The sequence below is a fragment of the Danio rerio genome, chromosome 22, assembly GCF_049306965.1.
Source record: "Danio rerio strain Tuebingen ecotype United States chromosome 22, GRCz12tu, whole genome shotgun sequence".
In the NCBI taxonomy this organism is placed as follows: Eukaryota; Metazoa; Chordata; class Actinopteri; order Cypriniformes; family Danionidae; genus Danio; species Danio rerio.
Genome location: NC_133197.1, coordinates 6,880,885 through 6,906,538, shown reverse-complemented (window position 1 = coordinate 6,906,538; position 25,654 = coordinate 6,880,885). Strand labels below are relative to the sequence as shown.

Genomic DNA, 25,654 nt, shown 5'->3' with positions numbered 1-25,654 from the left:
CACTAAAAACACTAAAAATAATAAGAGCACTTCAATTACCCGGATGATGCACTCATTCAGCTGCTAAAATGAAGTGTGTAGTGATGGACACTTACGTAGCGGAAGGGGCGGAGCTATCGGACGCACATGTTGAATAACTTTATTTATTTTGGATGGTGAAAGCAAAATTCTCCTACGAGAGTGATTATAGCGCCTCCCGATGGTGAATGCGGCAATACTCACGGCAGGTTTTATTTGATAGTTTGGTCATTTATTTCAATGATTTGGCAACCATCAAACGTCATCAGGGAAACGGTTTGAATTTCCGCTTAGTAAAAAAACATTAGTGTGCCATTTGGGACAACACTACATACATATACTTTCCTGTTGAGTGTGTAAGTGCATAAGTACATAGTGCATGAGTGCATAGTGTATAGTGTGCCATTTGGGACACAGCTACTTGCGCTTCAGGATCTCGACACTGTGTCGAAACATCAGAAACGTCAGTATTTCCGGTTTCATCGTCCCCCACACCGGACAGCATTTCCGATCTTATTTGGCAACACATGGCAAGCAATGTTATCGCACGTTTGATGGGGCGACGTTACTGTGAGACGTATTTGAGGCGACGTTAGTATCAGACGTCTTTGAGGCGGCGTGCTTATCACACCTTTGTTAAGGCGACGTCAGTGTAAGATGTTTGTATGAGGCGACGTGCTTATCACACGTTTGTTGAGGCGACGTAACCTTAGGTGCGTTCGACTTCATGCAGCGCTGCGCAGATCGATCGAAATCTGTCTTAAAGCGGTGCATTCTGGTTAGAAATCTTGTCCGGATTGATGCTGCGCCGACGCCACGTGACTGTCACATGTGGCATCAAAGTACCGCGACAGCGCTCCGAGATCAGACGGCTGATTCAGACCATGCAGCTTCTGAAGAGCGACTGCAGGAGCTTTGATGACGACACCGATATTACACGATTGGCCGAGTTCACCACATGACAACAAACACGTGTATTTCAGGTTTATTATTGGACAAATTCCGATTCAAAAGTTTCAAAACAAACAACTCACTTTTCACACCCTCTCTATCCTGTACACATCTTGCTTATTAAAAGACTACAAATATTTTACTGCAGTATCATCTTTTGTTAAATAATCTGGTTATAAAGGTTGGCTTGTTTGCACAGGTTTATTTTTAACTTTTTATACTGACTATTTATTGCATTCATCTCCACGAATGATTTAAATGATATATTTTAGTGAATAACCTAAATATGAACTTAAATAAGTCTTACAGACTTGACATAAAATAATCATCATCATTGATCCTGCCACCTTAAAGCTCTCTCAACAAATTAAGTTAAATAACTATTTTATTAAATAATTATAAAATGGTTTTATTATTATAATATAAATATATATTTTATTTTCTATCTAGCAGTTTAAAGGCTACCTGCTCTTTCTGGGAAACTTCTACATAGCTCACTTATTTTACCTTTTGTTCTTTTCAACACAATCTTTTTGGATTAAAATGCTTTTTTGAAAATTCATTCATTATCCAAAATAATCTCATTTATTAAGACCTAATCAAAACACCTTGTTTTGCTTTTTACATGGGAAATTTTTATATCTATAAATGTACATATATGTAAACCCTTTTTTAGCATATTCAAACAAGAAGTATTAGCCCAAAGAGTGATGTTTAACTCCTAGAATTTATGCTTATTGCTTTGTATTTAATAGACCTGTTCGTTTTTATGTTTATATTAACCTCTCATTTCCTCTTATTTCTCTCATGCATTTGTTATATATTTTTCATAATTCTCTCTTATTGTTTAAAAAGGAACTATAGTTTGTAGAGACTGTATTCTGTTTTATTTGTAAATGTTTTGTTGTTATAAATAAAAAAAACAAAAAACAAAAAAATATGATGACGCCATGTGATCGGTCATCATGACTGCAGCAACTTTGAGTCCCGAAGTGTCCAGCTGTCCGTCTTGACGGCTCCATTTTTAACTCCGCCCCCGCCTGCGCTCGGCTAATCTCGTTGATCACCGGCTGCAGCTGAGCTTCATGTCGAACGCACCTCTTCTCAGACGTAAAAGTACACGACTGTCTCCTTCGTTCGGTACAACTGTCTCCTTCGTTCGGTTATCCGTGGCACGATCCACTCGCCATAGGAGGAACGCCATATTATTGGCCCATTCCGGACGCCATACGCCTCGCGATCGCGAGAGTATTTTGGCGTACGTCAGCGTGACATCAGAGCGACGTATAGGCAATGCGGACACATTTCTAACCGGCATGCATCTGCGGTGATCACCAGTGATCGATTCTGCGCAGATTTTGACCATCTTAAACGAGCCTAAGATCTTTAACCAGAACGCACCGCTTTAAGACAGATTTCGATCGATCTGCGCAGCTCTGCTTGAAGTCGAACGCACCTATTCATTTCGCATGGTGTCCGACTTCTCATGTAGGCCTACATTTTTCAGCCGTCTTTTTACTGCAGCCCCCTGCTCTCATTTATGTTACGATGCAGTCAGGTCGAGGCGGATTGTTTTTCCAGTGAGGCGACAACAAACCAAAAAGCTTCTGGGATTCAGCACAGAAACTTTCTAAACGCTTATGCATCATATATTCGGAATTAATTATTTTTGGAAAAGTACTAAAATTATGCTGTTCTGTTGCTGGTGTTCGTTGCTGGTGTTCTGTTTCTGTTACGGTAAGATGTGTTACTTGCCCTGGTATCAAAAATGATTTAATTTCTAATCGTTTCATGTTTGACTTGACTGAAATACAGCCAGCCAATGTATTTTGCTTATTGGCGTGTGTTGTTGCTCAACCTTAATACCTGTTATTATATTCTCAGTTACTGTATGTATGTATGTATGCCCCCCTTTGAATTTGTTTTAGTTTTTTAATATTTCCTAAATGATGTTTAACAGAGCAGGGACATTTTTACAGTATGTCTGATAATATTTTTTCTTATTTGTTTTATTTTGGCTAGAATAAAAGCAGTTATTTATTTTTTTAAACATCAATTTAAGTACAAAATTATTAGCCCCTTTAGGCTAATTATTTTTCAGATAGTCTACAGAACAAACCATCGTTATACAACTTGCCTAATTACCCTAACCAGCCTAGTTAACCTAGTTATGCCTTTAAATGTCACTTTAAGCTGTATAGAAGTGTCTTGAAAAATATCTAGTAAAATATTATGTACTGTCATCATAGCAAAGATAAAATATATCAGTTATTAGAAATGAGTTATTAAAACTATTATGTACAGAAATGTGTTGAAGAAAACTGCTCTCTCTCTCTCTCTTCCATCAAGATCCTGCTTGACAGCCATATTTATTACAGAAATAAGAACACAGGCATGTTAAAGCCATTTGAATTTCAACTTAATGCCAAAAAAAAAAAAAGCATTGATTTCCATGTTGGATTCTAAGTGGACTGCAAAAAAATGACAAAATACAGGCATTACAGATATGGAAAATTATAATAATAATAAAAAAATATTGAATACAAACAATTCACTGCAGGCTGGACTGGGACAAAAAAAAATTCGCCCCTGGTCTACTACATCAATCAAAATGCTTCCCTTCTGTGCATGCCCTTGAATATGTTTACCAACTCCCATTCTATAAAAGCACAAAAGCCATATATAGGAAATAACGAGAGTTGACAAATTAAAAAGTATTTTTTATTTATTTATTATTATAACTAAATTATAATCCATACTGGAAATGTTGGTGCCTGTGTGTTTTGAGGGAGCCTAATAAATAATGAACATAAAAACTGCCTGCTGACGCACACAGTTAATATTGATTAATAAATTACAGATAAAAATAATAAAAGCAATGTGTCAGAGACCCTTAATAAATGTTAAACTCAACAATGAAACATCAAACGTAGCTAAAAGATTTTACATTGTCAATCAAATGAACTTAAACAATTGAAAAATGTAACAAATATTTGTTTCTGCCCGAACAACAAAACTAAATGTAAAAAAAGTTGCTTAAGTTGCACACTAGTTTGGTCATGTATAAATATCATTATATTAACCATATTGTATAAATATTATTGTCACTATAAGCCTACATCATGCTCACAATCAAAAACACAATGTCATGATATCTCATGCGATTGTCTTCTGACGGAGTGCATCTTAAAATACATGAATGACACCCCTCATAGAGCTTGAGAAGCAGACATTCTTTATAATTTGTAAAATAAAGACTTGCAGGTTAAGGAAACAGCATAGGGGAAAGTTGCCGCTGGCTAGGTAACTAGATAGAATAGACGGGTATAAATTGATCTTTGCTTATACACACACACACATATATATATATATATATATATATATATATATACATACATATATATATATATATATATATATATATATGTGTGTGTGTGTGTGTGTGTGTGTGTGTGTGTGTGTGTGTGTGTGTATATGTGTGTGTGTTTGTAAAGCTTAAAAACAACCATATGCAATATATGCAACAACATCCACAATAATATTATGTGTAGGTCTACTGGTTTCTATAAATAATTCAATTCTACTCATAATAATTCAATGTTGAATTATTATGTTTGAGATATATGCTTGCAATCTGTCATATCAGACAAATTTATTCACTGGTAAAATCAGACATTTGCCATTATCAGATTATATTCAACAATATATAGACTAGAGTAGTTATACTGACATTGTAAACCTTTATTTTCATGCACAACTGTGGGTTCTCTATAAAAGAAAAAACATAACAAATGTTACCCCTAAGTTAGTGGGTTATGTCACATTATATGTCACACTCGCGAAACATTGGGGCTTTGAGGCTCTGGGATTATAATTACTGGCCTGAGTTATTTAAAATTAGACTATTACAAAATATATTAAATATAAATGTATTAATTATATAATAAATATATTATATAATGTAAAATTACATAAAATAAATAAAAGGACAAGTTCTGGACCTTTTGGCCGTGGAACACGGATTTCTACAAAATCATTCCCATCCTTCTAAAATAATTACATTATGGTGAAATACATTTTATATCATAATAAATGTTGCAGAAAAGGAATAAAAAATGTTAACTTTTGAACTGCCCATATATGTACACTTCACCCACTTTTCTGTTCTGTAATTTAATTTGGCTTATAAATTTTCATCATTATTATTTTCAGGTGCAATCAGTATTGATCCAGACACAGTGTCAGCGATGGAGGACGATTCAGTCACTCTACACATTGATACTGAAACAAACCAACACGACGATATTAGGTGGTATTTTAATGGCATTCGTATTGCTCAAATCTATAGAGATGGCATTTCTATTTGTCCAGGTGATAATTGTGAAAACGATACTGAGAGATTCAAAGACAGACTAAAGCTGGACAAACAGACTGGATATCTGACCATCATGAACATCGGAAACAAAGATGCTGGAAAATATATACTCAAGATTATACAGACGAATGACATTTACGACAGGATCTTCATTGTTACCTTCATTGGTAAGTCAGATAACATCACATTATCAGTTACTGATATTGCAGTACTTCAGCACATGCTTGCACGTTCATGTTTAGTGCATGTTTGTGAATGCAATAAATTATCAAATAGCGTACATCTATAAAGGCACTTTCAGTGCATTTGGAAAGTATTCATAGCGCTTCACTTTTCCCACATTTGTTTATGTAACAGCCTTTTTTCAAAATGGAATAAATTCATTTATTTCCTCAACTCTACACACAATACCCCATAATGACAATGTGAAATAAGATTTTTTTTTTAATTGTTGCAAATTTATTAAAAATAAAAAACTTGAAAAATCACATGTACATCAGTATTCACTGCCTTTGCTCAATACTTTGTTGACGGACCTTTGGCAGCAATTACAGCCTCAAGTCTTTTTGATAATGATGCCAGAAGCTTGGCACACCTGTCTTTGGGAATTTTTGCCCATTCCTCTTTGCAGAACCTCTCTAGCTCTATCAGTTTGGATGGGAAGTGACGGTGTACAGCCATTTTCAGATCTCTCCAGAGATGTTCAATAGGATTTAGCTCTGGGCTCTGGTCTGGCAACTCAAGGACATTCACCGAGTTGTTGTGAAGCCGCTCCCTTGATATTTTGGCGGTGTGCTTTGGGTCATTGTCCAAGATGAACCTTTGCCCCAGTCTGAGGTCAAGAGCACTCTGAAGCAGGTTTTCATTCAGGATGTCTCTGTACATTGCTGCCAATTGGCAAATTCCAGGTGCAGAGTAGTGTTGTGACGGTGAGGAAATTTCCCCACCGGTTAATCGACATGTGACAATACCGGTATCACCGTGGGAGTGGGCGTTTCTTCTTTTCCTCTTTTTTTCTGCTTTTAAATAGCTTATAAATGCGCGTGTATAATACTTTTACTTTCAGTTTTGCGGGTGTTGCCAATTCGGCGTCAATTGTTTCAATGGACGAAAAGGAAATACAAAAAAAAAAGCACTGTTATTAAACAACACATAACTTTTATTAACATAAAGAATAAAACACAACAATGCTACAGGCTAAAAAAACTGTGGAAGTTGGAATCATACAAATAACAACCGTAAACGCCTATATTACATATTAACAGCTTAGTCCTTATGAACAATTCATTTATAAAATACATTATTAACGAATCTATAGGCTATTGAAGAATAAACCAAATATGAAATATGATCCTTGCATAATTATCACAACTAAACAAGCTGGCACTCATTTTATATAACTATGAATAAAAAATGTTATGAATTGGAACATTATGTAAAAAATCTACAGGCTAAATAAAAGCGCCTATGTCAGAGCTAAACATCACCGCACACGTGTCAGATTAAAGCTTCTGTAAAGATCAGACAACATATACAGATCACACAATCTCAATAAACAACATGTAAATGTATAAATATTTCGATAAGTGTTGTTATGGAGTATATATAACAATATGATCTTGCTTTTTGGTTATATCGGCTTAATCTCTCTTACAAGTGGCAGTTACAGGCGCTGCATAAGGGGGTCTCACACTGTCAGTGGCGGAATACATACAGCACTGGCAAGACCTTTTATTTTTAGTTTTATTTGTTGCTGATTTGCGCGTTGTTCCTTTTCAAAAATAGGCCTACCTTTTATTTTTTAAATCTCTCAAGTAATGTTGACTATCGAGTAACATAATCTCCCTCGGATTGGAGTTCAGTGCGCAGTAAGACTGTTGACCAACAAGTCAACACACTGCATAAACTGTACAGGTCCACAGCTCTGGTGTGGTTATGAATTACATGATTTAAATGACAGCGAGACATGATACGTTTAGTTTTTATTGTAAAATATACATTATAACCCAGTACACAGTAAAATAATGTTTTGAATGGCTTGTCTATTGACGGCTTATATAGCCGTTAATTAAATACACTGTAAAAAATAATACCCAATATCTACTCAATAAATTTGAGGCAACAGATTACAAGCAATATTATTAATTAAATTCAACATATATGGATTGAGTAACAATTAATAAAATTAGCTTATTTAAAATTAGTCATTTAAATTGAGTAAGTAAAAATTACTTAAAGAAATTAGCAAATTTTAAACAAAAATATTAATTAAATTGAACAGAAAAACTGACACAATGTTAATGAAAACTACTCAATGTTTTTATTTAGATTTAACATAAAAAGTGTGGAACCTGGTCATCAGCTCTAGAAAATAATGCTTTATATCTACACAATAAAATTGAGGCAACAGATTACAAACAATAATATTAATTAAATTCAACAAGTATGGATTGAGTAAAATTTAATTAAATTTAGCTCAAATTAGTGGAGCCTGTTCAGAAGTGTGGAGCCACAATACAGAGTAACAACAATCTCACAATAGACAAAACATCACATAATACACAATAAAACATATACATTTAAACAAACTGATCATCTTAAATCATCTTTTTTTAAACAGTTTCAAACAACTGAACATTAAACAATATTATTTAAAACAATAGACTTAGGGTGAAATTTGTGTGATTTAATGCATGAAAGGTATTATTTGCCAGAATAATGCAGATTCATTGAAGCAAAGAGGACACCACAGATCATGGGAATACTACCCTCTAATATCTCCTAGTGTTAATCAGACAGTCACTCGTAAAAACACCATTTTTTGTCACAGTTAAAATGCATATGTCAAACCCAGGTGGACACAAGCTCTGGGAATGTAGTCAAGAGCTGTGTTTTCACTCTCGCGATTTAAGGGCCTACTCACACTATGCCATCCGTACCGTGCCCAGGCCCGTTTCCCGGATCATTTGAGAAGTGTGAGTGCGCTGAATCGCACTCAAGCACGGTTCACTTGGCTGGCCCTGGCCCAGTTGGAAGAGGTGTGCCTGAGCGCGGTACACTTGGGCTTTGGCGCGGTACGCTTGAGTGGCCAAAGCCCGAAACCGAAAGCGAGACGTGACTTTTAAGGGACTGTTTGATATGGATTTATTAATCATTCTTACTGTTCAGTGAACGCAAACTGCCGTAGTTTATTAAAGACGCAAACTCCTCACTTCACGACAGCTGCGCGCCTTCAGCAGACCTCCTCATTCCTGCAGCACGAGAGCTTAATGATTGTTTATGAGCGCCAAAAGTGGCGGATCTGTTGGGCGAAATATCTGACTGCGTGTCACCACATCCCTAAGGACTGTTTGGCGAAAATCCAATTCAAGATATCTACAACTGTAATTCGACTATTAGTAAATTAATTAGAGATCTTCAAATATATTTGTAAATATCTCTAAATATGATGAATTAAAGACATCTCCAAATGTATTATGACTAGTAAAAACTCAGAGATATCTCTAATTACAATTGTGGCTAATCAAAACTCATTTAGAGATATCTGCAAATATTTTTCAATGGAAGTCAATGGAGGAATATGACTAGTCATAATATATTTGCAGATATCTCCAATCTGATTTCGTACTAATACAATTGTAATTCCAGATATCTCTAATTGTCATTCTGACTAGTCGAATTATAATTATGACAAGTCAAAATATAATTAGAGATATCTCTAAATATATTTATGGAGTCAGAACAAAGATTTAAATGCTAAAAGGGTTGCCATAGAGAGCGCTTCTGAACAGCGCAGCAGCGATGACGTAAGCGTGCCGAGGCCCATATGGTGTGAGCGTGGGCCGTCGGGGGAGACGGGAGGGGGGACAAGCGTGCTTTGGCCCGGTTCGAGGCAACTGTACCTAGTGTGAGTACGGCCTAAGTTAGCGTGCCAATATGAGCCAGGGCCAGTCAAGTTTCCACAGTCACTTCCGGGGCCTGATCAGATACCCTGGGCCGAAACAGTCCAGCTGAGGCTTTGGGCGGAGTGAAAGCAGAGTTTGCCTGAGACTGGTAAAGATGAGGTCTATAAGAACTTTAACACCTTCGATGATGATGATGATGATGCCAGTATCTTTAGGCGGTCCCCTGTAGAAGGCCCCTGCTCAGGTCAACATTACTGCCCTCACAAGCCGTTCAGTTCTTGTCGGTTCTTCATTGTCCAACTCCATTGAGCAACAGTAAGAAAAGAATTTATAAAAGAGAAAATATGTTAACAATCTGTTATCATGTTATGACACAGTCAGAAACTGCAAACATGATAAACATCATAAACTCTACCTTTAATCTCAGAACTCTGTCTTACTCCAGGAGCTCCTCAGCAGCTGTGAAGATTCACGGTGCACAGTGGCTTCTCTCTCCAATTCAGCGCTCACCTTAAAAAACAGAATGACAGACAAAATGTTTACATGAGTTTTATTGATGCATTGTAAAATATTTGACCCTTAATTAACAGTAAATTACTGACTAATAATTGTATTACTTTCACAGTAAGCCACTGTGATTTGTTTTACACTTTATTACAGTGAAATTACAGCCATATGTGACTTCAAGGTAGATAGTAAGGCCCATTTCTGTGATTTCACCGTATTCTCTTGTAGAATTAACTATATTTTACTGTGAAGTTACAATTAATGGCAAGATGGTTACTGTGATTTAACAGTATGTTGTAGCTAAAATACTTAACTGTAACATGTATGTCCAGCTTGCAACCTAGACAGTCATCCATTCAGTCTGTCATTTTCCTGATAAGTTACACACTTGCTGGTTGATGTGTCTCCTCTGCCTCGGACACTATACAAAAAGTTGTAATTAGTAAATAGTGTTAGACAGTACCATTTTTGTTTTGGTTTGATAATGAGGTTCATAATGAAGTGAAGGCCAGTGCTTACCTTGCTTAAATTATTCTGTGGTCACTTCAACTCAATGCTGTGCTGAAATAAAACACAGTTAACACTAAGTTAACAGAAAATTACCTTTTTAAAAACTCATACACTCTCTAATACCACGAAATTAGCATTAACGTTACAAACACGCGTTCTAATCTTTTCACTCATCATAGCGCACGTGCTGCTGCTGATGTGACAATAAAGTGATTTGGTAACTTCGTTTATAAATAGGCGCGCTAAACAGCGTGACAAAAGAAGCTAAAGTTACTTGGTGAATTACATGTTATACTAATATATATTACAATTATAATATATTTCAATTATTTGATTAACAAAGTTGGACATTTCAACACTTACCGAAAAATCCATTTGGATGAGACCACGACATCTCCATTTTGTCTGGTGAAGCAATTCGGCGTTGTTTGAGTCGAGTGGTTCGGTTCTAGGAATCGGCTCACTTAAGTGATTTGTAAGAGTCGGATCCCACCCGAAACCGATTGCATTTTTGTGTAATTACCAACACGATTGATTAGCATTTCGCTATAACTCATTCAAACGCATTTACATTATACACTAATTACATGTTGATGACTATAAGCTTTTGAACACGTGTGATAAAAAGATTCCCGATCTCCCAGCAAACAGTTCAATCCAAAGACGGTTCAATCCGATTCAATCTCACACTGAACAGAACCAATACAATAATCACATATTGCTCTAAAAATGTACCATGAAATAAAGTTTTAACGGTTGTTCATGCGAGAATGTAGTTGTTTAAAACTCAAATCCGCTGTTTATTTCTAAAGATTGTGCGTATTTTTAAATGTCCTTTGAAAATTGCTGACATGTCCACCTCCAGGTCATGATGAGCGCTCATTACCCGTGTACCTGGCGAGGGCAGCTGGTCCTCGGCGACTTGTGTGCCCCTGGCTAATCTGAAAATGCTCATTTTAATCACGTTGGATTTAATTATTATTTTCTCTTTCTGAAATTATTAAAAAATAACAGCTAAATTCTTCTAATAAAATCACGTTGGATTTAATTAATATTTTCTCTTTTTGAAATTATTCAAAAATAACAGCTAAATTCTTATAATAAAATTGATTAGACTTTATTACAGACATTTTTAAATTAATTTCAAAGCAAAAAAATGCCCTAAAATCAGGAAATTAATTTCATTAAATAAACTGTACATAATATTATTAAAGAGCCCATATTATACATGAAATAGGGTCATATCTTGGTTGTAAGGGTCTCCAACAACAGTTTAATATGCATGCAAGGTCAAAAAACACTTTCATGGTCTTATAATCTGCATTTATTTTTACCTAATTATCCCAGCGACTCCTGTTTGAATCGTTCAGGGATTCATTTGTTCCCAAACCCCTCCTTAGCGCGAAGCTAATCTGCGCTGATTGGACCGATGACAGTCTGTTGCGATTGGTCGACTGCCTTCAGTCAGACAGTGAAATGCCAAACAGCTAATCAGCAATATAAAAGTAATCACAGATCATACACGCTCGATAGTGTAGGCGTGGATTTTAGCTGCCAGTGGGTCAATGTAAATACAGACTATGGACTTGAAAATACAGACAGCTAACTATTTTATTGAGCAAAAACTCCAAAAACAGTTGAGGAGATCTCCTAGCTTCTCACTCTGCTCTTTTCACAGACACACACACACATATTGCACACACTCACACACACACACACACATACGCACTTAACCCTGCTCCGGACGACAACGCGCGCGCACACACACACACACACACACACACAAAAACACACACAAACACACACACCTCCGGACGACAGCGCGCGCACGCACACACAGACACACACACTAACGTCTCTGTTAACGCAGCACGCGTCGCGTTTTTAACGTGACTTTGCACGCGATAAGAGAATATAGCCAGTTAACCTGATACAGTACACGCGGTTACAAGTAACAAATCACAACTAAATACATTTGCAAGCTAGAGTCAACGAGGCAACAACTTTAACCGCACGTACTTACACTTGAGAAATGGAGGAAGAAACCCATCCTGACGTCCATCAGTAAGTTACTGATCCTTCCTTTAACAAACGCTGATGAAGTATTCTTTGTAGCATGTAGCTTCCAGAAGTTTCCAGTAGTTTCCAACTGCTTGGCTATAATGCTGAGGTTTAATCTTTGGGTAGAGACTCAATATATCCATCTGCAGTGTGACTTCAATCGACCGGCATGTTTGTGTGTGTGTGTGTGTTTGTGGGTGTGTGTGTGTGTGTGTGTGTGTGTGTGTGTCTCGGTTTCTGCGTCAGAGGGCGGGGCCTCAGGTTTGAAATCTCCCGGGTTTGCGCGTGCACGTGAATAACTTGGTTTCGTTCGTACGTCATGGCGAAACACCCAATGAATCCGTATCAAGGCGACTCGTTTGAAGCACTATGAGTCGACTCTTTTTTTAGATGAATCAACCGTTTTTAACACTGTACACTAACAGATTTAAGCCTTAGCTGGATACTCCACTTCACTTAGAGCTGTGTTACACACTACATGGAGGGGAATTTTCAAAAACCCATAATATGGGCTCTTTAATGAAATCTACAAGGCCACAAAATGACTTTTTACAGTGTAGGCTAAGCATATTTTCATTAATATTAAAACACATTAATACAAACTAGCCACCTTTTTGATTTTTTTTCGTTAACGAATATTTTTATCAAACAAAAAATGCAATGAATTGTTTATTTTGATTTTCATTTTATTCAAATGAATAGGCCTATAATTTATAGGCTTAACAAATATCTTTGGCTCCCATTGCGTTTTTACAGATATCCTACCAATAGACTTTTTTGGCTCAAAGACATTTATGCCTGTTTTCAGTGGTGTATTTTGACAGATTTCGCAAAGGCTTCATCTATTCTACCTGTCAGCGAGAGAGAGAGAGAGATCAGTCCTCAGATTCGATGTGTGGCCGCACGTCTCGGTTACTTTATTGCAATTTTTAATATTGGCTCATCTAAATGAACTTTTCATTCGATTAAATATTTCCAGACAGACGAAGCAACTTTCGGTTTTTGAAGAGAGCGGCCTCAGTTATAAATGATGCGCGCACACACGGGATGCGCTCTTGTTGGCCTATTTATTATGGATTTTTTTAACATTAAACACATAATCAAGTGGAAAAAAGAACAGCTGAACTTTGAAAAAAGTGCTCGCGTTGCCACGATGTTGTTTTTCTGCAATTGGATTGTCAAATTGCTAAATCACTCGTTTTAATAAAAAAATAAGATATTTATTTTTAAACATTGTGCGATGATGGTCGCATGATTTTTAAAATGACAGTATGCATTGCGTATTTATGGCCATTGACCTCTCCGCGACCCACCCATAGTTAAACATGAAGGTGCGTGTATAAATTAGTTATGTTTCCAGATACTGCCACCTTTGTCAGGCAAAGTTTGCAGATTGCCTCATTAACGTCTTCAGGTTCTCTTTTGCATTTGGGTTGAACCCAAAATATTGCCAAACAGGCCCTTTTGCATTGCGTTTTGACAATAAATCGTCCGCCATCTTCTTTCTGTAAATTCGAGTCCTCTTTTCTCCTCACGTGATAAATGAAATATGACGCATTGTAGCTATGTTCAAATGATAATTATAGAGCATGCTCTTGTTTTAAGTCAATTATTTATAATTATATTTTCCATTTATTTCAAATAAATGTTCAATAAAAAACAAAAAACGAATACTTAAAAAAACAAATGTGGGCACGGTGTCACGGTGGAAAAGTGATTTCCCCGGTGTTGCGTCTTAACACCGGTATCACTGTCAACACCGTCTATCGTGGCAAGCCTAGTGGAGAGTGGCTTCCGTCTGGCCACTCTACCATACAGGCCTGATTGGTGGATTGCTGCACAGATGGTTGTCCCTCTGTAAGGTTCTCCTCTCTCCACAGAAGAATGCTGGAGCTCGGACAGAGTGACCATCAGGTGATTGATCACCTCTCTGACTCGGGCCCTTCTCCCCCGATTACTCAAAGATGTCTGACCATCTCTAGGAAGAGTCCAGTGGCCTCATGCATCAACGCTGCGTACGCACAAAAACTTTGCGTACGCCAGGTTTCACGCTCAGAATCGCTCACGTTTGGATTTACTAACGATGAACTGAACGTGGGAATGTGCGCAGCTCCACGGCAGCTTCATGGCTGGCGTACGCACATTTTTTCATTCATTGGCGACTCCTAGAGGCAGTTGTGTTAAATTGCTCTCTACAAAGTGTCTTCTCAGCTGTATGAGACGGGTTCATCCGCATGTCTAGTATATAAGGTTTCTGTACCATACAATTGACCATCCAAACTTTAAAGCACAATTTGCAGCGGTCGGGACCCTATATAGACAGGTGTATGCCTTTTGAAATCATGTCCAATCAACTGAATTTACCACAGGTGAACTCCAATGAAGCTGCTGAAACATCTCAAGAATGATCAGTAGAAACAGAATGTACCTGCGCTCAATTTAGAGCTTCACTGCAAAGGCTGTGAATACTGATTTATGTGTGGTATAGTTTTTTATTTTTTATAAATTTGCAGCAATTTAAAAAACTCTTTTTTTCACATTGTCATTACGGATATTGTGTGTAGAATTTTGAAGAAATAAATGAATTTATTTTAGAATAAGACTGTAACATTAAAAAAATCTGTGAAAAAAGTGAAAAAAATGAAGCGCTTTGAATACTTTATGGATGCACTGTACTTAATTATGTTTCATGTAAAGCAACACATTTATTTTTTTGTGATCAGAAGCCCATCCTATGAGAAGAGGTAAATTTGCAAACAACACTAGTGAATCTATGGTTTAATAAAGCTGTCAATTAAATTTTTATGTTTATGTTCCGTTCACTGATCACATCTGCACGCTGAATTTAGGAAAGTCTGGTTTGGGTAGTGAGTGATTTGGTCAGGTACATATTTTATGTCCTGAGAAAACCTAAAGTATATAAATTTTTTTCTTAAAATACACATCTCAGGCATCAAGAGTAATGTGCAACAGTGTCTCTCACACACACACACACACACACACACACACACTATACACCATATAACTCCAAATAAAAAATAAACTTTTTTTTGCACTACAACTGATCAACAGTAAAACTTAAAACATTTTCCTCTTTCCAATAGGGAAAACCCCCAGCAATCAACAATACTTGATTATATGGTGTCATGGCTTTGCAATCAAAATTGTCATTATAATGGAAGTCAATGGGACAAAAACAGCCACCAACATAACAAAAGTTTCAATCAAAACGCCCTAAGTGTATATAGTTTTTTTTTTTTTTAATTGCTTGGCATTATCCCAAAATGTTCTCTAGTGACTAGATTTAATATCTTGATCTCTAACAAACCGTGAGTAAATGTTGATGTAGTTTACGTAAGTGTGTGAGTCGGCTAATAAATTAATCAAATGCTCATGTTGAAGGTTTAAAATGCTTCATTAAATATTGTATGAATCAACAAAATTCTGCTTTTTGCTTGCATGTGTTCCATCACACTAACCCACAATCTTTACTGTACTTTTCTGTTGTTTGTTTGCTCATATTTTATCTGTTCTTCTTCTACAGGTGTGCCTGGTAATGTTTCAGCATCTGTGAAGGAGGGACATTCAGTCACCGTTAATACAGATGTTAAAAGAAACCAACAAAAATATGTTAAGTGGATTCTTAATAACATTACTATCGCTCAAATCAATGGAGATCTTGGTTATACTTGTACCGATGTTCAGTGCAATGATGGCAATCAGAGATTCAAAGACCGACTGAAGCTGGATAATCAGACTGGATCTCTGACCATCATGAACACCAGCACTGCAGACTCTGGAGATTATTATCTAGAAATCAACAACAACACATTCAGCATCATGAGGAGATTCAGTGTTAATGTCACTGGTGAGTATCCTTTGATCACTCAGCACTTTTAATCATACAAATGCACTTTTGCTTGAGAATTTTTAAAAATAACTGTACCATGTTTTCAGTCAACCCAGAAAATTATAAAGTGAGATTTGAAAAAATATATACATCTCATCACCTTCACATGCATGTTAAACTTTATACAATACTTATAATAGTATACAATTTTCTAATTTAATCTACTAATAATAATAGTTAAAATATATAAACATAGAAAAAAGTAGAAAGTAATGTCAACTAAATATTATTGCTGAAATTTGGAATTAATCATTCAGTAGTAATAATGCCTTTCTGTCTTTACCTGTCCTTAGATTCAGCTCATCCAGAAGAAGGGCCTGCTGTTACTGTCTATGTGCTGATAGCTGTTACTGTCTATGTGCTGATAGCTGTTGCTGTTGTTGGTGCTGCAGCAATCTTATATTGGAAGTGTTGTAAATCATCAAAACAAAATGGTAAGTCATACATATAAATGATTTAACAAAATAATTTTTGTCAAGATGAAAATCTGTTATGCTAAAACAAATCTTTAAACATTTTTATATGGTTGCTCAAAGTAATGGTTTATTATAATTGTGCAACCAGGAAACGGGACAGAAGAACAAGATACTAAGGTATGATATTATATGCACCAAATCTCTTAGGGTGCTTTCACACCTGTGAATCGATTCAGTTGTTCCGAAACAGAGATTACAAATGTTACATTGATGCTCATTGCTCTTGGAGCGGTTCGCTTTCACACTGCTAGAGAGGTGGTAGTTTAGTGGTGTTTGACAAGGTGAGCAAGGCTTTACATTAACTTTTTTGATCAACAGCCACTGTGGCTAGTAGATTTCGAACATTACTAGCCACTTGCCATTTTCACTAGCCTCAATTTTGTTGTTTGGAAAATATATTTTATATAAATAAATGTGACTTTGACATGCTAAAATGACTTGATTTAGATGTTTTGGTGTCCTTGATCAGCAGTTCCTACACACAAATGGTTGGTTAATCTCATATTAAAGAAATGTTATTGTAAAGCATGATAATTAGACTATATTACAAAAATAACTGTAAGCAAAAGAAAGCAGGTAAAAACATACCACGAGTGATAATAAAAGGATGATCACGTGCCTGAGAATAATTAAAACGAAAGCAGTGACTGCTGCTGTTGCTTACAAATATAATATATATATATATATATATATATATATATATATATATATATATATATATATATATATATATATATATATATATATATAAATTATTTATTTATTTTTTTCCAATCTTGAGCTCTTAAAAGCAGCAGCCTGTGGGTACACGAGCATCGTTTTTTGTCCAGTCTTTCACAGAGGACCCATCGCAAGTGAATGGAAAAAAAGCTGAAGTAAACGGGAGCATCACCTGTGTGCGCGAATAATCATCCTCTCATACGGTATTCACCTGCTTTGTCTTGCGCGAACACAGTTATTGTTTTCAGTCGTGCTGTTTCTCGATTCTAAAATCACATTTGCACGCATATTGGGCCATCCTTATTGTCGAACCCTGCTTTAAGAAAACTACAATGTAAAAATTATTTACAACCTGCCAAAGTGGCTAGTGTGAGCGGCTGTCAAACTCGCCAAAGCTGAAATCTACCCGCATTTGGCGGGTTGGCGGGTGTTAATGTAAAGCCCTGAAGGTGAGCATGACGTGTTTGAAGAGTGATGTGGTGGGAAGGGGCGAGAAGGCTGCGCGACGTTGCATATTTGAGGACCGGGAGGGAGACGTGAGATTACTTGGAGATCATCACCTGTTTGCGTGCATCCGGAGACTCACGAAACTTCCTGCCCTCTTCCTAATTCTCTCTTCATATAGCCGTAAGCCTATTACATATCCATTAAACACAGTGATATAACCGCGTTTGGATCGTACCGCTCTCTCACTGCAATCGATCCGCTCCAGAGTTCGTTTCAATCAAGCCGAGACCACCTCACTCAAGCAATCTCGGAGCGATTGATTTGGCACGGATCCTAGCGCGATTGGTGGTTTCACATATGCCAAACGAACCGCGCTAACTGGGCAAACGAGACACGTTCCGAAACATAAGTGTAGGTGTGAAAGCACCCTTAGTCTCTCAAAAAAGGGCATCTGTGTTAAAATAGTGTGGTTTAGTTGGCATTTGTTGGTTTTAAGTTTTCCTTTGTTTTAGCACTTTAGTATTTTAACCGTTTTATTTATTTGATTGGTAATTAGAAATTTTTTTTTTTTCAGATGAATTCTGTAAAATCTGAGCTCCTTTACTCTGGACAGAATGCTGCTGCTAATGAAGTGTCCGGAAATCCTTCCACTCAATTATTGCCTGCTGACAAGAATGGATTGGCTAATGGCGCATTGTAACATTATTTTTATTATTATTTGAAGGGTCCTGCTGAAAAGTTTACATGAAGGGAAGTGCCACAATATTAGAATGTCAGCAAGGGGACAAGCGGCAGCTGCAACAAGCTAGTCAAAACCAAGTTTTTACAAAGCCATTTAAATTCAAGAAAAACCAAAAAGTGCCTGATGTTTTTATGCAAGAGGGAAGGGATTACAGTTTCTAATGGGATTCAGACAGAAATGGGGTTTAGGTTTAAACGCAGTCAGATAAATATGAAATTCTATTTTCTAAGTGTAAATTCACACACTGTGATCAAACATTTCCACAGTTAATAACCTTGTAATTTTGGCAAAGTATTTTTTCATAGTCATATTGGTTTAGAATTATCCTTGCATTATATTTCCAACTGGTTAAGTTACTGGTTCGTGTCGGTGCTTCTAGAACAACAGCTGGTGGCAAATGTGTTATCTTTCTAATGAAATAATATTAATAACTAATTTCCTCTTTTTGGGAACCACACCTTGCAGCGCCATGTATTTTATAATTTAGAAACCGGCCACTTTATTAGGTACACCTGCAGATTTGTCAGCTGCACATTTCTATATGTGAATCTCTTGTTCCACCACATCCCAAAGGTGCTCTATTGGATTGGGATCTGGTGACTGTGGAGGCCATTTGACTACAGTGAACTCATTGCCATGTTCAAGAAACCAGTCTGAGATGATTCATGTTTTATGACATGGCATTATCCTGCTGGAAGTAGCCATCTGAAGATGGGTACACTGGTCATAAAGGGATGGACATGGTCAGCAACAATACTCAGATAGGCTTTGGTGTTGACACAATGCTCAATTGGTTCTAATGGGCCCAAAGTGTGCCAAGAAAATATCTTCCACACTATTACACTACCACCAGCCTGAATCCTTGCTACAAGACAGGATGGATTCATGCTTTCATGTTGTTGATGCCAAATTCTGACCCGACCATCTGAATGTCGCAGCAGAAATCGAGACTCATCAGACGAGGCATTTCTGCATTCCTCAGTTGTAGCGAGTGGTTATTTGAGTTAGTTACCTTTCTATCATGGCAAAGATAAAATAAATCAGTTATTAGAAATGAGTTATTAAAACTATTATGTTTAGAAATGTGTTAAGAATATCTTCTCTCCATTAAACAGAAGATGAGGAAAAAATAAACAAGAGGGCTAATAATTCTGACTTCAACTGTATTTACATTTTTACTGCCTTTAAGGGTTTATGTATTTGAGAGGAGATGTGCCTTTAAACAATGAATTTCTTGCAGTAGTGCCTTAACATCCAATTTACTCATTGAACTAGCTATAGCTCAACTCCAATAGGTACTTTTAAATTGATAAATTATACATTTAATAATTTAAAAGAAAAAAAATATGAATTATCTCCATAATTTCCATGTCATAGTATAACACTATGCATTTCTAGTGCTTGGATGGTAATAAATGCACTGAAAGACACTAATGTTTAAGCATTCACTTTTTCTGATCAAATAGAAACACAGTTTTTGTCATGTGCAGTTTAAAAAGGGAGTATTGTTACTTTTTATTATTTTTGCTGCTGTATTTTTTGCTTTGCTGCTGAATTATTTAAAACTAATGAGACAAATATATATATATATACTGATCTTGTGTACGAATGTACCTTTTTTTCCTTTTTTTACTACAATTGTTCAATTTATCACATTGCTTGTAGTTTATGGTGTCACAGAAGTATTATTTTCTTAAAGTGTTTTGTACTGTAGTATACTGATTAAGCTGAGCAGAAGTGTTTATATCTCAGTTTATATCTCATGGACCTTGAAAAAAACAGCTTATGCAGTGATGACATCTCTTTTCTGAGTGTATTCCCTCATATATGAGTTTTTAGATATTTTTTGTTCAAACACCGAATTATTAAACACTTAAAACATATGCACATGTTATTTTGTTTGCTGTAAAACCCATATTTTTGTGACCATTAGTGCAAGTTGCAATTTTTTTTTTTATTGTTTTTGATGACCAAGTTATTGCACAAGAGTATACCATGTGTTTGCCATTGTTGGCATGGTTGTACTGAAGGACTTGGGAATCTTGACGTCTAAATGTATGGAAAGGTCATTTTATGCTAAAGGAATGTGATAAGTTAGTTTCATGCCTGACAAAAAAAAAGCTATTGCCTTAAGTTCTTCTGTTCTTCAAACTGACTTTATTGTTTGTGTTTATACATGCATATTGGCTTTGTTGTTGTTTTTCCATTGAATAATACAACAATATTTGGGCCTTCAGTTGTAATGCATAGAAAAAGTTTTTAAATAAATTTGTTTCGACTGGAATCTATGTGTTTGTATGCTTCTGAATGATTTTAAGAAGATATTGATATCAAAAAATGACACTGCTAATAGAATGTCGAGTCAACACACCGATGCGCTAAACTTTCACATTTAAAATGCTAGTGTATGCCTTCAGAAGTTTGTTAAAGGGGTTTAACAGAGCCCTAGGCCCAATCAGTATTTTATATAAATTTTATACTGATAACAAAATGGTGATTTTCTTGAAAATGCGAATTTATGTCAACTGATTGTAATGGGTATTCTGAATGTTTAAATTCAATACTTAGTTAATTAGAATATGGACACCTAGTAGTGCTAATAATGATGTCTGACCTTGGTAAATCCCACTTTACTATTATAATTTATTCTGAATGGTCTAATGTTTCATACATTATTATTATTATTATTTTGGGGTTGTGAATTGCCTTGTGGCCAAATTAAGGTATCATTTGATTTTAGATGGTGTTTACATCTGCTGTCACTGAAGTCAGGTTGTATAACTCACTTCTTTAGACAACTATACTCCAAATTCATCACTTTTAGAAACTACAAATTCTTAATTTTCTGTATGTTGCTAAAACACTTGACAACCATATAGAAGTAGACATTCAGCAGAGGCTGCCCAGCTCTCAGATATTAATGGGATAGTTCATCCAAAAATTTAATTTACTGTTTACTCTAATAAACCCTATTTCAATTTAACCTCACAAGGGAAGTGCACTACAGAAAGAACATATGGGGATATAATTACAGAACACAAATAAATGTATTGTTATGAAAACAATCAAGAAAAAAACATTTTGTATTTATGAAGTGTTTCACACAGCTGAGTAAGCTTGACAAACCATCTGTAGAAACCCTTTTACAATTTGTAGTTTCAACAGTTCATTTGTGTAAGTAGCACTTCTTGTATGTAATGCCTCTTGTTGAATTGCTGAATACCTCCTCAATTGTAAGTCGCATTGGACAAAAGCATCTGCAAAATTTAAATGTCAAACATGTAATACACAAGTAAGAATAAACTAAAAACACACTCTCTCTCAAACAAATACCCAATGATAACTTAAGACAAAACCAGTAAAAAAGAAAAAGAAAAAGCCCAACAAATTACAACTCCAAATCTAATAAAGTTGTGACAGTATGGAAAACACAAGTAAAAAATAAAGTAGTGATTTCCAAATTTACTTTGACTATTGCAGACAATATGAAAATATTTAATGAATCACAAAATATTTCATGTTTTGTCTGGTCAACTTCATTTCATTTTTAAATATGCATCCTTCCCTGTCATTCAGACCTGAAACGCATACTAAAAAAAGAGACCGAAGCAGTTTAGGGCTAGTAATCAGGTAAATAGGTTAAATAATGAAGTGATTTAAAACAGTTAATGTCAACAGATTGTAATTATGATTTGATACAAAAGCAGCATCCAAGAAAGGTCTAGTCCTTTAAGAGCAAAAATGGGCAGAGGATTGCCAGTTTGCCTACAAATATGTAAGAAAGTTATTGAAATGTTTAAAAACAATGTTCTTCAAAGAAAATAGGAAGACATTTGGATATTTCACTTCAACAGTGCATAACACCATTGAAAGATTCAAGGAATCTGGTGGAATTTCAGTGCGTAATGGTCAAGGGCACAAGTCTAAGCTGAACAACTGTGATCTCAGATTCCTCAGGTGGCACTGCATTAAGAATACTCATTCATATTGACAAAAATATCAATTGTGTCTGTCAGTTTTACTTTTAAACAACTACTTTGACCACAATGAGCCAGGTTTTACAAACTTTTCGCAGCATTGAAAGTATTCCCCTTGAAAGAATAAACTCAGTTGGAAAGATGAAAGAACAAACTCATTGTAAGAATAATTTTATGCAGTGGCGCACATCACGTCTGAGCAATTCGTGCGTGAATGAAGTGCTTGATGCATCACTGAGACACAGCACGCAGCCCTCCTGTATCTGCAGACACTTCCAAACTTAGCAGCAGTAAGGGGAGAAATCAGTGCATTGAGGATCTGTCCAATGTATTATTAAGCCTTTTCTAATTTAAAGTTTCAGGCAAGGCAAGTTTATTTATATAGCACATTTCATACATGGTGGCAATTCAAAGTGATTTACATAAACAAGAATAAAAGAGACAAAAAGGAGATCATTGGCCTATTTTGTGTGTGAAGAGCAGGTAATAACCCTCCAATGTTGTGAATGCGATCTGCTGATCTAACAGACACAGCGCATGATTTAGAAACTGCAATGATCTCATTTTTGTAGGTCAAAACGAACCCATTTAATGCAAAACTAAATGCATTTCCCTACTGATTACATATATTAACAGGAACAAATAGCACAGATACATTTTCGAGTTGTCATGAACGCGACACAGTTTGAAAGGAGGAGCCTTTAAACTCAACCCCATTACCTGACAGGCCTGATTATTGATGGTCGACTGATATTCTGATCAGTAAATCAGATTAAGGGGGTGGGAACAATGGAAAAATAAAGGGTTTTCGAGATATATGTGTGGGTTCGAGATAAGAGTTCTGGTTGATAATAGGTGCTTAGCTGGTGTAATAAGACTTATTTGAAAGCATAGACAGTTTGTTAAATATTAAAAAAATGTTATAATACAGAAAAAAATATCCTTTTTTTGTAAAATAAAAGTAAATACTCCTCTAGGGTGATACACTTGTTAAAAAAACATAGCAAAGCATTTAATTTATTATTATATTAGCATTTAGGGATGCTGCCCAGGGTTGTCCTCTAAGGCCATAGCTCCTATAGCTGACAAGGATATCTTCATATGAAGATAAAGCTCCAAGCTTCTTCCAGATTTCAGTTGCAGTAGTTGGTTAGAAGTGTCATCTAAATCATGTCCTTCTTGCAGCAGAAAACTGACCCACTTCATTATGTTGTCATTGAACTCTTTGAACTCTGTCAAATACCTCTGTGTTGCTTATGTTTCTTCTCATTTCTAATAGCTGTTTTTTCAAGCATAGAAATATCAGAATATGTAAGTGATGATTTGTGTCAAATCAATGTCATTAAACCATCCAGGCATCACAATCTGCTTGAGCTCTCTGTGTGATAGTGTAGTTTTTATTGGTTTTCATTGGTTTCAAATTCTCATAAATGCTCTTATCTGTTTTAGCTTTTTTTCCTATTGGTGTAACAACTACAATTCCTGATAACAACATTTCATAATTTATATCTTCTTTCTTTTAGATGGATGCTGTAGAATCTAATCCCCATAACCCTGGTCAGCAGGCTTAGGTTGGGATGTCCAGTAGTTAGGCCAACACACCATGATTTTCTGCAGGAAATGGAATGGATTGATGGCTAATAGGACATCATAGAACCTTTTGTTTTTATTATTATTATTATTATTATTTTAAGGGTTCTGTTGAAAGGGTACATAAAGGAGATATAGGAACTGAAGACAAAATAGGGAATGAAAGAAGGTGCTAAAATACTTTTTTTCAATAGCCGCATTTCCACTATGGCTCCTAAAGCGAGCGTGCCAGTGCTAATTTCCAAAATCAATGGTTTTTCAGTTTTCTTTACAGGGGTTGTGCATTACAATAACATATTTTAAACTTTAGTTGATATGTTATGTAGCTGTGTAAACATAAACAACATCTCTGAATGTAAGATGTTCAATTCAAAGGGAGACATTGGCTTTTACAGAGTTAGCTTAGCAAAGCCTACAGTAAATGAAGTTTGAGAACTACAAAAAAATACATCCGGGCTAGTGGTCACAAACGCTTCAGGTTATGTGCATTCACCATGCACACACACCCCGCACAGCAAAGGGACGTGGCCAGAGGCGCTGTAATGTTATAGCATAGAAAGCTAAAATGCCATCCAAACGCTGCTATTTCCACAGAGCTTCTCCTGTTTCTGTATTTTGGTTTCCAAAGGACACGACACAAAGAAAGAAGAGTTTACGATTTAATTTTAATTATGCTCCAAAGAATTATAAAAAAAAAGACATAGCTCTAGCATTTGACAAAGGACAGCTTCCAGAATCTCTCCCAGTTCAGGGCTGAATTTGGCTAAAAACTCCTTCAACCGACGAAGCTGGGGATTGTGAGCCACAATCTGTAAGTGCTTTTATTTGTTCAAATTGATCTCATACATAAACAGTTTCTAATGTTAATGGTATGTTGTAGCGAGGACGCAAACAAGGATGTAAATAACCAGAAATGCTGTTTGGCACTGCTAACAATTTAGCTACAAATTCATGTTTATCAGTCAAACTGCAGGAAACAGCCACAATCTTCAGCAGCGCTGCAGTGTCTTTCTATGCAGACGCTTTCAGTGTCTCTTCATGCAGCTACTTTTCCATGCATTATACATCTCAAATTACAAACTTGCAAAAGATATGTGAACATTTCTTATTACTTACACAAGCTTATTCCAAATATATGTGAAAGTCACTTGCCAGATTTTATTTTAGAGAGCAGGTGTGAGCTTCAGCTGTGTGCTCTTCATTTTATGTCTGATTTAGGCATAAACTGTTATGGTAACAGCTATAGTTTACACAGTGGAAAAGCACATAGTGACGTGGAGCTGTGATATCCTGTCATACTCATGTTGAATGTTCGTGTTTTATGGGCTCCTCCCATAGACATAAATAATGAGTAAATTATAAAAAAAAAAAAAAACAATGGAATATTCAAAAAATATGGATTAAATCTAAAATATCTTAAGATGATATATAATGCAGAATATATATTTTTATATAAAAAGGCAAT

At 35.9% G+C, this 25,654-nt stretch overlaps 1 protein-coding gene across 1 annotated transcript; it reads left to right on the top strand.

Annotated features, from left to right (window-relative positions):
- Positions 1-2,257: 2,257 nt before the first annotated feature.
- si:ch211-209l18.4 lies at positions 2,258-20,910 on the top strand. The gene is made up of 6 exons (XM_001923556.8): positions 2,258-2,706; positions 5,182-5,511; positions 15,872-16,195; positions 16,531-16,671; positions 16,802-16,830; positions 18,455-20,910. Exons 1-6 carry the CDS (start codon positions 2,610-2,612, stop codon positions 18,578-18,580), a joined length of 1,047 nt encoding a protein of 348 aa, XP_001923591.2. The 5' UTR covers positions 2,258-2,609; the 3' UTR covers positions 18,581-20,910.
- Positions 20,911-25,654: the final 4,744 nt, after the last annotated feature.